Source organism: Mus caroli, unplaced genomic scaffold (genome assembly GCF_978045245.1).
Source record: "Mus caroli unplaced genomic scaffold, Mus_caroli_1 scaffold_4, whole genome shotgun sequence".
Lineage (NCBI taxonomy): Eukaryota > Metazoa > Chordata > Mammalia > Rodentia > Muridae > Mus > Mus caroli.
Window position 1 is genome coordinate 141,880,445 of NW_028227259.1, and position 17,032 is coordinate 141,897,476.

The following is a 17,032-nucleotide window of genomic DNA, read 5'->3' on the forward strand; positions in this document are numbered from 1 at the left end:
GTTAAAAATTGGTTGACTTAGTATACACAAAGCCCTTGTTTCTATCCTCAATATTGGAAAACAGAGACACAAAAACTTATCAAAATGAAAGTCCTGCCAAAACAAACAAACAAAACAAGAACAACAAACATCCCTAAGGAACTGGATCAACCAAAAAAAAAAAAAAAAGAAAGAAAGAAAGAAAGAAAGAAAGAAAGAAAGAAAGGAAGGAAGGAAAGAAGGGGGGGAGGAAGGAAGTCTTGCCAAGGACCAGCAAGATGGTTCAGTGGGTATAGGAGCTTGCTGATCTAAGGACTCACACAATAGAAGGAGAGAAATAATGCCCACAAATTCTTGTTTGACCTCCATGTGTATTGTGGCACCCCCCCATATACTAAATAAATAAATTTAATAAATTTTAAATATCCCAACTAGAAGCTAATTCCCAATATCAGGAAAAAATATAAATGAGAATATTCTGGAAACTTCAAAGGAGAGACAAGAAGAGAGACAAACACATTGTGATCCTGTCAGTGACTTTGGAGAAGGAGGCAGAATGGCTGGCTCCGATCCTGTCTGGTGCTCAGCCACATCCCATTTCTGGCTGTTACTCTAGATCTATGGCGACACGTCCAGAGATCTCGTGGGCTTTGCCAAGCATGAAGTCTGGCAGAAAAGGGACCCTTGACGAATGCTGCTGACGGTACCGAGAGAAGGCTGTGTCGAGAAGGGTGGGTATGCGAAAGCCAGCTGCCTCGCTCCCTTAGCAGAAGAATGGAGCTGTGGGGAAGAATGGACAGCCCACCCCCTTCAGGAAGCCATATCTGAAAAAGAAACATCCCAGGCGTCCCTCTTCCGAGAGCTTTTAACAAAGCAGGAAGAAATTTAAAAGTTCAGCCATGAGATGGAAAGACGGGCCACAGCCATGTTCTCATGCCTGTTCCATTAGCTCCCTGGAGAGCCAGGTCTGTCCACAGACACCCTGTGAGGATTTCATTAGAACAGCAAGATTTCTTACCTATCCAGTTGCCCTTCTGAGGTTCTAATGAGGAAACCAGAGGCTCAGCTAGGTGAGCGCTTCATGGCTTCCCCTTTCTTTTTTTTTTTTTAAGCTTTATTTATTATATGTGAGTACACTGTGGCCGTCTTCAGACACACCAGAAGAGGGCACTGGATCCCATTACAGATCATTGTGAGTCACCGTGTAATTGCTAGGAATTGAACTCAGGACCTCTGGAAGAGCAGTCAGTGCTCTTAACCGCTGTGCCATCTCTCCAGCCCCCTTTTCCCTTCTGAAGTTAAATGTATCTATTTAATTATTCATCGTGTGCACACTTCCTGGCCCACGCACGAGTGGAAGTCAGAGGACAACCTGCAGGACTCCAGTCTCTCCTCCCACCGTAGGTCTAAGTGCCCTCACCCACTGAACCATCTCACCAGCCCCCAGGTCTTCCTTGCTTTATAGTTTAAATCTTACTCCAGTCTAGAGCATTGCCCTCATCTTCAAACAAAGGCAGCCAAGCCAAAACAAAGAAATTAGACCAGGAAGTAAAAGATCACAGAGGCACGCAAGAAAGTCTCTGATAGCGAGGCACCTTTGGCTTTGAAATACCAGGTAGGGCCTCAGACCATAGCTTAGTTGGTAGAATGTTTACATGAAGCCCTGGGTTCATCTCCAGCACTGTATAAACCACATGTGGTGGTAGATACCTGTGATCAAAGGTCTGGGGAGGTGGAGGAGACCATCCTTGGCTATATAGCAAGTTCAAGGCCAGCCAGGAATATGAGACCCTGTCTCAAAAAATAAATGAATGAAGATATGGGGCTGGAGAGAAGGCTCAGTGGTTTAGAGCTCAACCTGGGTTGAATTCACAGCAACTACATGGTGGCTCACAACCATCTGCATTTCCAGGGGATCTGACGCCCTCTTCTGGTCTCAGACAGCACTACTCCCACATGGTCCACACAAACATACAGGCATGTATGTATGTACATACGTACGTAGCATACATGTAAAATAATAAAATAAAGATTTAAGTAGGAATATATAGTCACATTCACAGGTAGCATGCACAGCACGAAGGTATCCGTGCCAAGTTTGGAAGAATGGCCGTGACCATGCCAGCATAAGTGATGGCAGCGCGTGGAGACAGGGCAGATGCCAAGCCACGGAGTGAGCAGTGAAGGCTGGCTGCTTCTGGGTGATAAACTGCTCATTTAACGGATTTTAGAGAAGGCTGGGACACAGGAGGCTACAGACGAGGTCATTTTCCAGCCACTCTGCCACTAGACTTTTGAGTAAGGACTCTCCAGATGCCCTTATAAAATGACAAGCAGTATCCAAGAGGGTGACGTCTAAGGAAAGATGAGAGGGAAGCAGACAGCAGAACTTGGGTCCTGTAGCAAACAATAGCTCTTAAATAGGATCTCTCCTGGAGTCTGCTGGGATCAGGTTTCCCAGGCAGTCTTTCTCTGAGCACTTGCTCACTAATGACTTGATTTAGTTTGGTTTTTAGTCTGAGGCAGCCTGCTACCTTCTCAGATTTTTTTTTTTTTTAAAGATTTATTTATTATTATATCTAAGTACACTGTAGCTATCTTCAGATGCACCAGAAGAGGGCATCAGATCTCATTACGGATGGTTGTGAGCCACCATGTGGTTGCTGGGATTTGAACTCAGGACCTTCAGAAGAGCAGTCGGTGCTCTTAACCACTGAGCCATCTCTCCAGCCCCCTTCTCGGATTTTTGAGACAGGGTCCAAGGTTGGCCTCGAACTTGCTTTGTGGTTGAGGATGGCTTTGATCCCCCAACCCCACTGTCTCTCCACTTCCCAAGTGTTGGAGACCACCATGTGCCTTGCTATACAGTGCTAGGGGTTAAAGCCAGGGGCATCACGTATAGGGCATGAGCACTCTACCAGATGAGCTATAGCCCAGCCACTCTAGTAGCTGAGGAATGACTCTCGAAGTTGACCTCTGGTCTCCCCACGAACATGTGCGCGCATACACACACAGACACACACACACACACAAAGGGTGGGAACTCAGGAAGCCTATATAAGTGTACTCACTGCAATAGATGCTATCCAGTCGGACACTTGATGGATTAGGGAGAATGATTCAGGATGTTAGCAGTGAGGAAGGAAGAGAACGGGTCATGGGAACAGTGAAATTTATTATGTTTACATTAGAAAAGCAGATTCTAAACCCATCATAAGAAGGTCGCTGACATTTCCTGAAAAGGACAACCAGGAACTGTTAGCAATTGTAAACACAGAGGCGCTTCCTTGTGAGGGGGACAGGGAGGGGAAGGAGAGGGAGGGGAAACTTAGGCAGGAATCAATCAAGAGTGGACTGCATAGAACAGCAGACTCACCGTCTGCCCGAGTGTGGACAGGAGGGGTGTTTTGGGAGGGAAAGATGAAGGAAGGCCGGGAAGTGATTGGAAAACACAGGGCCTGAATATATCTGAAGGGAACAGGATGTCTTTGCAGTACAGCACAGAGAGCACCGGTCTGACCTTGGTGTCTGGGGACTCGATTATGAATAACCACAGTCAGTCTGGGGGGCAGGGAGAACACTCCAGAAGGAGGCTGCAGCCCAGGGAAGAGGGCCTATGAGTCAGACGATGTCTCTCTGAATCATACGGAGGCTAACTGCTGGCTAGGAACACAGATGTAGAAACCCTTTCCTGCCAGCAGTGGCTTAGGTATTTTGCATTGAGTTGGGTCCAGTCCGGGGTCATGTGAGTTTCAGGGTCATGTGATGGGCCAGATGTGACTCACTGGCCTGGAATGAAACAGACCTAACCCTTTGGCTAGCATCCAGTGTCCCCAACAAAACTCAGGCCCTCCCCCACAACACCCCCAAATGAGGAGGAGTTACTACTCTTGTGTGATGATGGCACACCCATGCCAGACAAACTCAGAATTAAATTTACTTGCCCAGCCTGAATAGGGCAATCATTTTAAATTAACTTAAATTAGTTTATTTGTGTGTGTGTGTGTGTGTGTGAGAGAGAGAGAGAGAGAGAGAGAGAGAGAGAGAATACATGCAAGCCTGTGAGAGAGAGAGAGAGAGAGAGAGAGAGAGAGAGAGAGAGAGAGAGAATACATGCAAGCCTGTGGGGAGGTTGGGGAAAGACATTAGAGTCCGGGTCTATCACTTGATGCCTTAGTCCCAAGGCTGAACTTGGAGCGAGGCTGGCAGCCAGAAAATCCCAGCAATCCCCCTGCCTCCATCTCCCACACTGCTACTCTGTTACATGTACATGCTTAGCTTCTCACATGGGTGTTGGGGATCCGAGCTCAGAGCTCTTACCCACTGAGCATCTCTGAATCCCCAGGAGGAAGCAATAGAAAGCAAACTGACTACTGTGGCTTGTGCTTTAAGTCAGTGCTATTACCTACATTCACTCCTTTCCCTTCCTACTTCTTTCTGAAGTATGTAGCCTAGGCTAGACCTTGAGCTTGCTCTATTGCAGAGGACGGTGCTGGACTCTTCTGCCTCCACCTCCCCAATGCTGGGATTGTACTGGTGCACCCTTGGTAGCCCATACCCAATTTATGACCTCATGACCAACCTCTGGGCTTCCTGCATGCCAGCAAGCATCCTACCAACCCACCTTCATCCCCAGCCCCGCCTCTCCCTCTCCGGCTCTTTTTAAAACCAGGCTCCTAAGAGCATCCAAAAGACTCTGGAGTCCTCTGCAAAGGCAACTTCTTGCGTGTACAGACAACCGGTCTCCCAGGCCTCTTGCTGTCCCTCTCCCCTCCCCTTTGATTTTATTAAACATGCAAGTATCTCCACCCTACCACACCTTGCCACTGTCAAGCTGGCCTATATTTTTGCTTCTATCTCGATCCATGGAAGCATCAAACCCGCTGAGAGGCTGAGATAAGAAGGTTCTGTCAGGTCAACAGTGGAAAAAAACCAGTTCCACCCAGCAGCTAACTCCTCACATCAGTGCCAATTTCAAACTCGGGAAGTCCTTTCCTCTGAACGCCTGTGTCCGGATTCATACAACCTGGATTTGGGTCTCTTTCCTGCTAGAAGCTCCACTCTGCTCCTTGTAATCAAAGGATAGCCAAACCCGTTTAGTTCTTTTCTAACAAACAAACTAATAAGCCTTTTTCATCAGTCTAGGTAGCGTGTGCCCTAGCACACGTGTGGAGGTCAGAGGGCAACAGGTAGGAGTCCCTTCTCTCTCCCCACAAGTGTCCTGAGACTTAAACTCAGGGGGTCAGGCTCGGGAGCAGGCTCCATCAGCCACTGAGTTCACTTTTTTGACTAATAACAAGAAGTTCCTGCTAGGGGTCTCAACAGGCCCGAGGAAGGTCCCTGAGTCACCCTGCTCGACGACCAATTTCACTAATTTCAAAAATTGACATAAATTCTTCTTCAATCCACTTCACTCCTTGCTCAACTGTGAAGATAAACAACCCTCCCATTGTGCGGAGCTGGGCACGCATCTGACAGCCCTGCTGGCTCCTCTCCCTCAAGCCTTTTACACATTTCCCCTCCTTGTTTCTGTTTGTCACCTGTTTCTTTTTCCCACCTCCTAAGTGCCAGGATCACAGGGGTGTGCCACCATCCCCAGCTCCTTTTTCTTTGTTCTGTTTTTAAAACTATCTATCTATCTATCCATCCATCCATCTATTATTTATTTATTTATTTGATAACAAGCACCTTTGTGCACTGGCCCACCTCACAGGCTCCCTTATTATCTGTGTATTCCTGGTGTGTGGGGAGGGACACATGTGTCCCAGAGTGCTTGTGGAGGTCCAGAGGACAACGTTAGGGAGTCTCCTTCCTCCTTAGAGAGACTAGGGATTAAACTCAGGTTCTCAGGCTTGGTGGTAGGATTCCATGAGCCAGCTTACTAGCCTTTCATTTGCTTTCTTGAATTGGAGCTAGGTAGCCCAGGCTAGCATTCAGCTTGCAAGTCATTCCTGTGAGGATTTCAGACCTAGGCCACCATGCCTGGCTTCCTTTTACCTTCTTCTGCATTCCGTATTTATTTATTTATTTCATTTTTTATTTTACGTATGTGAATATACTGTAGCTGTCTTCAGACACACCAGAAGAAGGCATCCGATCCCATTACAGATGGTTGTGAGCCACCAACTGGTTGCTGGGAATTGAACTTGGGACCTCTGGAAGAGCAGTCAGTGCTCTTAATCACTAAGCCATCTCTCCACTTGTTCATGGACCTCTAATATAAACAAATAAGTAAATCGGGGGTAAAGTGATTGATTATCTCAATTAGCACGAGGACCTGAGTTTGATGTCCAGAACAAAAGCCAGGCCACCAAGCATGATGGCACACGCGCCTTGCATCCCAGTGCTCAGGAGGTAGGCAGATCTCTTGAGTTGGAGGCCAGCCTAGTCTACCAGAGCAAGTTCCAGAACAGCCAGGGCTATGCAGAGAGACAGTGTCGCAAAACAAAACAAAACAGCCACCAGCTGGAGAATGCCTGAGGAACAACATCAGCACACAGATGCACCCCCACCCACACCCATGCACATAAGGCTAAATCAGTAAGTCAATGAAACTGTGCCATTTACCTCTGCCCAGTAAAGGTGCCCATGAGAGACGAGGGAGGAGAGGAGGGAACACAGAGAAATAAACAGGGCAAGGTACAAGTGCAGTTTCCACTTCAAACAGATGGAAAAGTACTGAATCAGCGGACGGACAGACAGCCGGTTACACCTTCCTTCAGTCCGCCAAGAGAGGGAGCTTCATCAAGAACCACTTCTGGCAGGCCGGGTAGGGAAACTGAGGCACGTGTAATTCGGGGGCTGGTTTCAAAGGAACACATCTCTGTAGACACCTGCTTGGAGGACTGCCCGAGTGAAGTCTGACTGCCATGGTCAGAGTAAAGCTAGGCAGGAGTCAAAGGTGGCCATCCCTGAGATCTGAAGCAGTAAACGGGGACCTGACAGCCAGGGCACAGAAGCATGGCCCGCTTTGGTGAACAAAAAAAGATACGTAGCATTTCTCCTTCCACACAGTGGTTGACCCACGGGGGTTTTGAAGAAAGCGTGAATAAGAAGGATCATCTAAGGAGTCAGGGGAAAGGCTCAGCAAACACAAGGACCAGAGTTCAATCCTCGAAGCCACATGAGGAGAGCTGGAAGTGGTGGCCTCTGTAGTCTCAACCCCAGGGAGACTGAGACAGAGGACTCCCGGTTACATGCTCCACAGGCAGACTAGCTTCCTCAGGAGGTTCCCAGCTAGTTGAGAGACCCTGTCCCCCCAAACCAAGGTGGGTGGTACCTGGCACACCAGGTTATCCCTTCGGCCCCACATGTTTGTGTGCACACACATACACACAAACACAAACCATTAAGAAAGGCAATAGAGGGACTGGAGAGATGGCTCAGGGCTTAAGAGCACTCAACTGACTGCTCTTCCAGAGGTCCCGAGTTCAGTTCCCAGCAACCACATGGTGGCTCACAACCATGCCCTCTTCTGATGTGTCTGAAGACAGCAACAGTGTAACCACATACATTAAATAGAGAGAGAGAGAAAGAAAGAAAGGAAGGAAGGAAGAGAGAAAGAGGGAGGAAGGGAAGGGAAGGGAAGGGAAGGGAAGGGAAGGGAAGGGAAGGGAAGAGAAGGGAAGGGAAGGGAAGGGAAGGGAAGGGAAGGGAAGGGAAGGGAAGGGAAGGGAAGGGAAGGGAAGGGAAGGGAAGAAAAAGCACAGATATTTAGAGGCTGCCCTTGAACTCTACCCCTTGCCTAAGCCTCCAGAATTCTGGTTTACACATGCATGCCACCATACCAGCTCGATAGGTGCTTTTTAGTAACAATTTTTATGTCACTTTAAGCATCAGAAGGTAGGGATATCATCCTGTAGGAGAGTTAGAATTATATGCATACATACATAGGGAGTTGGAGGCCAGCCTGGGCTACATGAAACCACTGCCAGGCCAGTAAACCCAGCATTTGTGAGGTAGAAAGCCAGCCTTGGTTATATAGAGGGGGCTGAGGTTAGCCTGGGCTACATAAGACCCTGTCTCAAAAACAAAACAAGGGCTTGTGAAGATGGCTTGGCAGGTGAAGGTAAAGGTGCTGGCTGCCAAGCCTGACAGCCTGAGTTAGATCCTCTGGATCCAGCACCTACAAGCTGTCCTCTGACCTCCGTACACACCTGCGCTCACACAAATAAATAAATGCAGACATTGAAAGTTCTATGTGCACTTAAGTCCTGGTTAAAGAAATTAGGTATTAGCGGGCTGGGGCTGTAGCTCACTGGTAGAGAGAGGGCTTGCCTCACATTGTATGAGGCTCGGGTCTCAATCCCTAATACTGCCAGAGAAAGAAAGAAGGAAGTTAGGTATCCGAGGAAAACAAAATGTTCAAAACTAGATCAAATTTGTCAACTGCATTTGTGGCAGCCCACATACAAATACATGCAAATTTTTTGTTTGTTTGTTTGTTTTGTTTTGTTTTTGAGACAGGGTTTCTCTGAGTAGCCCTGGCTGTCCTGGAACTCACGCTGTAGACCAGGCTGGCCTCGAACTCAGAAATCCGCCTGCCTCTGCCTCCCAAGTGTTGGGATTAAAGGCATGCGCCACCACCCCTGGCTTAAATACATGCAAATTTAGAAATGGCCCAAAGCAGCTGCCGATCTCACTCTGTCACATGGACATGCCGGGTTACTGCTACAGCTGAGAAAAGACCTCATGAAATGAGAAAGTGTGAGGAGCTGGAGAGACCACTCAGCCATTAAGAGCACAGGCTGCTCTTCCAGAGGTCCTGGGTTCGATTCCCACAACCACATGGTGGCTCACAACCATCTATAAATGGAGCCAGTACTCTCTTCTGGTGAGTCTGAAAAGAGCAACAGTGTACTCACACATTAAATAAATAAATAAATAGATCTTTTTAGGAAAAAAAAAAAGTGTGAATCCCAGCAGGAGACAGAGGCAGGTGGAGCTCTGTAAGTTCAAGGGCAGCCTAGACAACAGAGCAAATTCCAGGGCTACACAGAGAAACCCTGTCCTGAAAAGAAAAGGGAGAGGAGACATAAAAGCTCAGACATGTAGGGAAGGGTTTAGGATGCCTGTGTGTTAATGGGAAATGTAGAATTCTGGCCAATGAGATGAAAGCTTTACCTTCCAGTAAGTATGAACTCAGAGACCCACGTGGTGCAGGGAGAGAATGATTTCCATCAAACTGTCCTTTGATCTCCACATGAGCGACATGCACACACACACACACACACACACACACACACATATACCCACATACACACACTAAATATGTATAAAAATAAATAAATAAAATGTGATATTTTCCCTCTCCAGACCTTAGGAAATTCGGCTTCCGCTGGAACAGAAGGCTCTATCATGTCAGCCAGCCAGGCCAACTGCGATCCCTGGCAGTTCTGCACACTGCCCCCAGAAAACTCCCTCTCTCTAAAAGGCAGCCATGTTTATTACACAGTTAACAGGAAAATGGCCTTTAAGATAAAGTATATCCTGCTGTCTCCTTTCTCAGACTAGGGTGTTAAAGGTGGTATTGGAAACTCCCCTTCAACCTGCTCCTCAGAGGACTGGGGTTGGTGAGTTACCTCCTGGCATGCAAGAAGCCTTAAATTCAATCCCTGTAAACTGGCAGCAGTAGTGTAGTGCATGTCTGTAAGCTCAGCACCTGAGAGGTAACTAGAAATTCAAGCCACCTTTGGCTACACAGCTAGTTTGAGGCTAGCCTGGGCTACATGAAACTCTCTCTCAAAGGGAAAAAAAAAAAAAGAGCAGATGGTTCAGCAGTTAAGAGCACTAGCTGTTCTTCCACAGGATACAGGTTTGATTCCCAGCACTTACGTGGAGGCTCACAGCCTTCTGTAGCTCCAGTTCCACTGGACCTGAGGCCCTTCTCTGGTTTCTGGGGGCCCTGAATGTACACAGTATGCAAACATACATGGAGGAAAAACACCTATACACATAATAAAGTAAAAATTAATAGATGCTCTTCTTAGCTGGGTGGAGAGAGTGCGCATCTTTAATCCTAGCACTCAGGAAGCAGAGGCAGGGGGATCTCTGAGTTTGAGGCCAGCCTGGTCTACTGAGTGAGTTCCTGGACAGCCAGGAAAAAAGGCAACCAAAAAATAATAATAATAAAAATAAATAAAGCTCTTCATTTTAAAAGACTACATTTTGTTTTTATTTTTGGAGACAGGGTTTCTCTGTATAGCCCTGGCTGTCCTGGAACTCAGAAATCCACCTGCCTCTGCCTCCCCAGTGCTGGGATTAAAGGCATGCGCCACCACCGCCCGGCAAAGACTACGTTTTAAAATTTAATTTGTACTGTGTGCAGTATATGTGGACATACACCCATGACGGTATTAGCAGAGGCCAGAGGAGGGCGCTGGGTGTGCTGCACTGTCATTCTCCATCTTCTTCCCCTGAGACAGGGTCTCTCAATGGAGCCAGCCACCTCTCCCTTCCCCCTGCACTCCTCCTGCCTTTCCCCTCCCCTCTTTCCCCCCATAGCACTGGGGATACAGATACACCTGGAGCCACCCCTAGCCCTGCCTGGCCTGATACTCCCTATGTAAGCCAGGCTGGCCTGGACTTTGTAGAGATCCAGCTACCTCAGCCTCCTCAGTGCTGGGGCAGAAGGCATGTACGTGCCACCACGCCCCGTAGACCCTGGGAATTTGAATTCAGGTCCTCCTGCTTTGTGGGTGTACTTGACATAGCTAGAGTCTTCTAGGATGAGGTAATATCAAGAAGAACTGCCTGCCTCCATCAGACTGGCCTGTAGTTAATCCTCTGTGGGAGCATTTCTGGAGTCATGATTGACATGGGAAGGCCCAGCCCACTGTGGGTGGAACATCCCAGGGCAGGTGGTCCTGGATTGCATATGGAAGGAAACTGAACAACCCATGGAGAACAAGCCAGAAAACAGCCCTCTGTTTCCATGACTTCTGTTTCCATTCCGGCCCAGACTTCCCTTAATGAGGGGCTGTGATTAGGACATGTAAATCAAATATACCCTTTCCTCTGCAAGTACCGTGTGGTAAAACACACATGGTGTCTTACCATAGCAACAGAAAACAGACTAAGACGAGGCAAGTGGGTTCAGCCGCTGAGCAGTCTCTCCAGGTCTCTTCTGTACATCATACCTTAATACACGCTCACACTGCCGTGCAAAACACACCCGGCTCTGCTGTACTTGATGAGACACGGCTACTTATGCACAGATAGGCTCCACTGCGGGAAGCTAGTGAGCCGTTACTGCTGTATCTCCATTGCTGGGGCTTCAGTTATTCAGCTGTAATCTGTCAACTACCCAAGTAAAGACAGATGCAGGGTGCGGGTTTACTGCTGTCTCTCCCTAACCATCATCACAAAATCCTAATGGATGGGCAATCAGCTTTACGGACCTTCAAGGAAATTCGATCTAATAATTTATTTATGACTCGGTGTGAGTGCCTGTTCAAGCCACGGCAGGAGTGTGGGGGTCAGAGGACATCCTTTTGGAATCAGTTGTTTCCTTCTACCAAGTGGGTCATGGGTATTGAACTCGGGCTGTCAGCCTTGGCAGCGAGTCCCTCTAGACATCTCACTGCTGGTTGAGTTCTCTTACTTTAACCCCATAGGAACAGACGATCCTCAGCCGCCCGTCCAGTCTGAGGCACTGGCAGCCCCAGCAAAGCTAGCCCTCTTGGAGTCTCTTGAAGGATTAGAACAAATCTCTCCTACCACATCTCCATTAGGCCATAAGAATCTCTATCCAGTGTTTGCCTAAGTCACAGGACTCAATGATTTAAAAAACAAAAACAAAAAAAAAAAAAACATCATGGGGCTGGAGAGATGGCTCAGCACTTAAGAGCACTGATGGCTCTTCCAAAGGTCCTGAGTTCAAATCCCAGCAACCACATGGTGGCTCACAACCATCCGTAATGAGATCTGGAGACACGCCCTCTTTTGGAGTGTCTGAAGACAGCTACGGTGTACTTAGAATAAATAAATCTTTTTAAAAATTACATTAATTTTTGTTTTACGGCTTAAAAAAATTATTTTTATATGCTTGAGTGTATATGTGCCTGTGTGCCACGTGTATGCCTGGTGTCCTCGGAAGCCATCGGATCTCCTGGAACTGTAGTTACAGGTAGTTGGGAGCTACAATGTGTGAGTGCTGAGAACTGAGCCCTGATCCTCTGAAAAAACTACCAAATACTGAGTCACCCTCCAGTCTCCAGCCAGTCGTTTGTGAGTGTGTGTGCACATGCGCGTGCCTTACATATGAGCCCTAGTGCTCCCATGAAGATCAGAGTCTTCCTACCAGGTGGGTCCAGGGAATCAAGCAAGCACCCATAACCACGGGCCAAATCCCCAGCTCTGGCCGGTGTGTGGCTTTTCATTCATGAGACCAGCAGCTGGGAGTGACCTCGAGGGAGAGGTCTAAGATTCTACAAATTGCGCACTGATACGAAGCAGTTAACTTCTCCAGCACAAGAAATCAGGTTTTTAATATGGCCTAGATCCCTTGTCCTCCCTTCTGTTCTGGTTGTGGGATATTCATTATAGAAGACGAAGGTTATCAGGGGATACTTGAAACCAAATCTAGTAAATGGTAACAATGTCGGCATTTCCTGCTTATGCAGAGCTTTATCTTATCAAAACCCTAACAAAATATATATATTTTAAAGCTCAGCGTTGTAGAGCATGTCTTCTATTCCAACACTTGGGGGGCAGAGGTAACCAGGTCTCTAAGTCTGATGTCATCCTGGTCTACATGGCCAGTTCTAGGACGGCCCAAGCTGTATGGCGAGACCTTGACCCCCACCAATATTTTTTTTATTTTTAAAGATTTATTTATTTATTATATGTAAGTACACTGTAGCTGTACTTGAGACACACCAGAAGAGGGCGCCAGTTCTTGTTACGGATGGTTGTGAGCCACCATGTGGTTGCTGGGAATTGAACTTGGGGCCTTCGGAAGAGCGGTCAGTGCTCTTAACCGCTGAGCCATCTCTCCAGCCCCCCAATATATTTTTTAATTACATGTATTTATTGTCTCTGTGTATACACCTGTGCCGCAGCCTGTGCGCACAGGGCAGAGAACAACTTGGGGAATCAATTCTTCTCCCCTTCTACCTGGTGGGAACTGAACTCAGGGCAGCAGGCTCGGCAGCAGGTACTTTTACCAACTGACTCATATCCCTCACCCTATCTCTGTTTTTAAGAACAAGGTGTCCTATATCATAGCCTGACCCCAAACTCACTCAGTAGCTGAAGGTCAGACCTTTAAAAAGGTTGCATTTTGTTTGGTTGGTTTGGTTTTTTTTTAAAAGATTTTATTCATTATTTTATTTATTATTATATGTAAATACATTGCAGCTGTCTTCAGACACACCAAAGGAGGGCATCAGATCTCATTATGGATGGCTATGAGCCATATGTGGTTGCTGGGATTTGAACTCAGGACCTTCGGAAGAGCAGTCAGTGCTCTTAACCGCTGAGCCATCTCTCCAGCCCCGTTTGTTGGGTTTTTATTAATACCCACTGGGATCTGGTTTTACTGTTAGTGTTTTGTTTGTATTTATCTATTTTTAGATTACATCTATGAGTGTTTCGTCCGTATGTCTGTCTGTGCACCACATGCATGCCAGAAGAGGATGTTGATTCCCTTTGCACAGACGGTTACAGACGGTTGGTGAGCTGCTGTGAGTGCTGGGAACGGAACCTGGGTCTTCAGCAAAAGCAAGACGTACTTTTAACTGCTGAGCCATCTCTCCAGCCCAAGCCCTCCCTGAGTTCATTATCTTTCATGCCATCACCACTAACCATTAGAACAGATGAACAGTTTTCCTGACAGCCCCAGGGCCTAGCTCTGAGAGATCATTAAGGCTTCTCTTCACTTCTATCCAGATGCAATCATTTGATTTTCCAGACTGGGGGAGGGGCTGTGGCTCAGTAGTAGAGTACTTGCCTATCATGTGCAAGGCCCTGAGTTCAAACCTAAGTACCAGAAAAACAATACAGATTTCCCTTCTCAGAACATTTCAAGATTTATGCTTTCTTTTTTATTATATGCTATAATATACAGGATATCCATGTGTATATGTGTTCACATGTGTCTGAGTTTATATGCATGCAAAGGCCAGTTGACTTGGGTACCTCCCTTGACTGCCATCCACCTTATTATCTATTGAGGCAAGGTCTCCCTTCTGAGCCAGAGCCTCTCAAGTGCTAGGATCACAAGCAAGCCACCTCGTTCTCCTGCCCTTTACCTGGGTTCTGTGAATCTGACCTCGGGTCCTCACGTTTTCACGACAAGTACTTTATCCACTGAGCCATCCTCTCAAGCTCATACACTGTCCTCTATACGGGCATGGGTGTATATATGGATGGTTTAGTCAAATAATCCAGGCCAGCCTCAGTCTCCCGGGGTGGAGGTCACATATACATGGTGGTCCATGTCCAGCCACAGTGGTAGAAGGGAGGCTGAGAACACTGGCGGGCTGGGGCTACAGCTCAGTCCAAGTGCACCCTTAGTGTTCATAAAGGCCTGGGTGGGACCCTGGCACCTCACAAGTCAGGCTAGTGCACACCTGTAATCCTAGCGCTCAGGAGGTGGAAACAAAAGGAAGCTAAGTTTAAAGCCATTCTTAGGTACACAGTCAAGGCTAGCTTAGACTACATGAGACCCTGTCTCAAACAACAACAACAACAACAATAAAACTATAGACATTTTAAGAAGAGGGTGACAATGTAGTAGAAACATAGTTCCACACGGTCTCCTAGGACACCGGGATCTTCATTTCTGGTCTCCCCACAATCCTAGCTCATACTAAATGACAAACGCTGGGAACAGAATCCTCCATATGGCACCGGGTAAATTACTAAACCTCTTTCTGCTTCTGATCTCCCATCTGTCGCAAAAGAACAATACTCCTTGGTTTTGTTTTTTTTTCAGGCTGGTATGCATATAAGAACAGGAGAGCTTTCCTTATTAAAAAAAATAAATAAATAAAATAGCAGTGTACTAAAATACTAGAAAACCAGACAAAAAGGAGTCCCTAAGAAAACCAAAGATCTCGAACCCAATGTTAGTCAAATAATTCCTAAGGAGAAAGAGCTTACTAAATAACTAGCAAGCTGGGGTGGTCTGGGCTGAGGGTAGCATTGTGGATTTTACAACCAAGCCTCTGCTCCCCAAATTTACAGTTTACCAGATGAGTCTCAGTAGTACACTTAGGAAAGACCCCCAAAGCATGCCTGTAACCCCAGCCATTACAGAGGTAGAGGCAGGAGGATTCTGAGTTCCAAAGCCATCCCTAGCTACATCATGAATTAAAAGTCACCGTGGACTGTATGAGATCCCGTCTCAAGACAAATAAAAAAAAAAAAAAAAAAAATGGACTGGTGAGCTAGCTAGCTCAGCAAGTATGGGAGTTTACAGCCATGCCTGTTGACCTGAGTTTGATCCCCAGGCCCCACGTAGTGGAAGGAAATTGCTGATTCCTACAAGTTATTCTCTGATAACCACACAAGCCATGGAACCTACATGGCCCTACAGTACAAAATAAAGAAACCAAACGCAACTTTAACGGGGGCAGAGGACGAAATGGGGAAAAGAAAAGAATATCCCATTCTGATCTTCATCTGTTCAGGAAAGTTAAGCTATCCGCCAGGATAACCCTTTGGCTCTCTGCCCTCAGTACATTTCGTAAGTCATCTACCCTCTAGCTAGCATTCCAGAGCCTGAAAGATTAGGATCTGCACCTGATCCCTGGCTTCATACCTGCCACTCTAGGCTGTCAGCCTGGGCTAATGCGTGGAGCATTTTCCATTCCCTTCTAGGGTACTTTTGTCTTAGGCTCGACTTCCCTATTTCTTTCCCTTCTCCTTCCACCCTCTCCCCGTCCCCCTCCGCTCCCCTCCTGGTGGAGCGGAGAGGGTCTCAAGGTTGGCCTTGAACTCCTGATCCACCTCCCCCTCAGTGTTGGGATTACAGGCGTGTACCACACTACTCGGGTTTTATGCAGTGCTGTGGATGGAAACTCAGGGCGCCGAGCGTGCTAGGCAAGCACTCTACCAACTGAGATACAATGCAACCCCAGCTAAAGTTCCCTTTAAAGGTCTATGTCAATTTCTGGCCCTTTAAGTCCCTCCCCCACCCCACCCCAGTTCCTTTCAATTCTCCACACTTTCTCTCTCCCCACCTGCAATTCGCCTTCGCCTCCCTCAGGGAGTTTCTCCAATCCTCTCCTCGTGTCCTTCTACAGCCCCCACCCTCCCTCTGCAGCGCGACTCCACTCTCGCCTTCTGTCCCCCTGCGCTTTTTCCCTTTCCCCCACGACACACCTCTGCAGCAGGCGACCTTCCACCGCCACATCCAATGCCGGGGCTACCCCTCTGACCTCCTGGATCGCCCCGAGCTCCTGCAGGCTCGCTTCACCCCAACCAAACCCAGTTTCCCCCCGGGATCCACTCACAGGAGGCCGGAGCAGGTGGTGCAGACGAAGCTGCCCACGGTGATGTCCACATACGTGACCCCGCGCTGGGCGCACTCGAAACAGTGGCGGTTCCCGGCCTGGCTGCAGCCGCCCAGCTCCCGCACTCGGCGGCACCACACCTCCGAAGCGGCTTCAGCCTCCGCTTTGCTCCCTCCGACCCCGCCACCCGGGCCCGGGCCCTTCTTAGCCGCCATCACCATCTCTCCTCCAGGTTCCTCTGCAAGTCAGCGGTCGCTCCCCTTTAACCGCTCGCTGCCTTTCCCGCCTCCGCCGCCTTCGCACGCCCGGCAACCCTGACACCAGCTCCTGCAGCCCCGACCACGACCGCGAGAGACTCTGCCGCCCCCTTCCTCGTCCTGTTCGGCACGCTGATTGGCTAGTCTCCCCCCACCTCCTTGCTTTAATTGGTTCGATTCGAGACGGCCTCCGGTTGCTGGAGCCTTCAGAACCACGCCCCACTGCCGCCCGGGTTTCTGTCTATTCCATTGGTTCACAAAGACCCCCACCTTGCAAGTACAATGCGTGCCCTCCTCCTTGTCCCCGCCCCCTCTCGCCACGGACTCCTATGCTGA

The 17,032-nt window shown here is 48.1% G+C and overlaps 1 protein-coding gene across 6 annotated transcripts in view; it reads right to left on the minus strand.

Moving 5' to 3' along the window:
* The window catches only part of Agfg2 (ArfGAP with FG repeats 2), a 34,216-nt gene extending 17,398 nt beyond the window's left edge, over nt 1-16,818 (minus strand). For all 6 annotated transcript variants that reach the window (XM_021163613.3, XM_021163615.3, XM_021163612.3 and 3 more), the window contains exon 1: nt 16,440-16,818. In XM_021163613.3, coding sequence (XP_021019272.1) covers nt 16,440-16,660 — 221 coding nt within the window. In that variant the 5' untranslated portion in view covers nt 16,661-16,818. The remainder of the gene's footprint in view (nt 1-16,439) is intronic.
* Between the last annotated feature and the right edge of the window lie 214 nt (nt 16,819-17,032).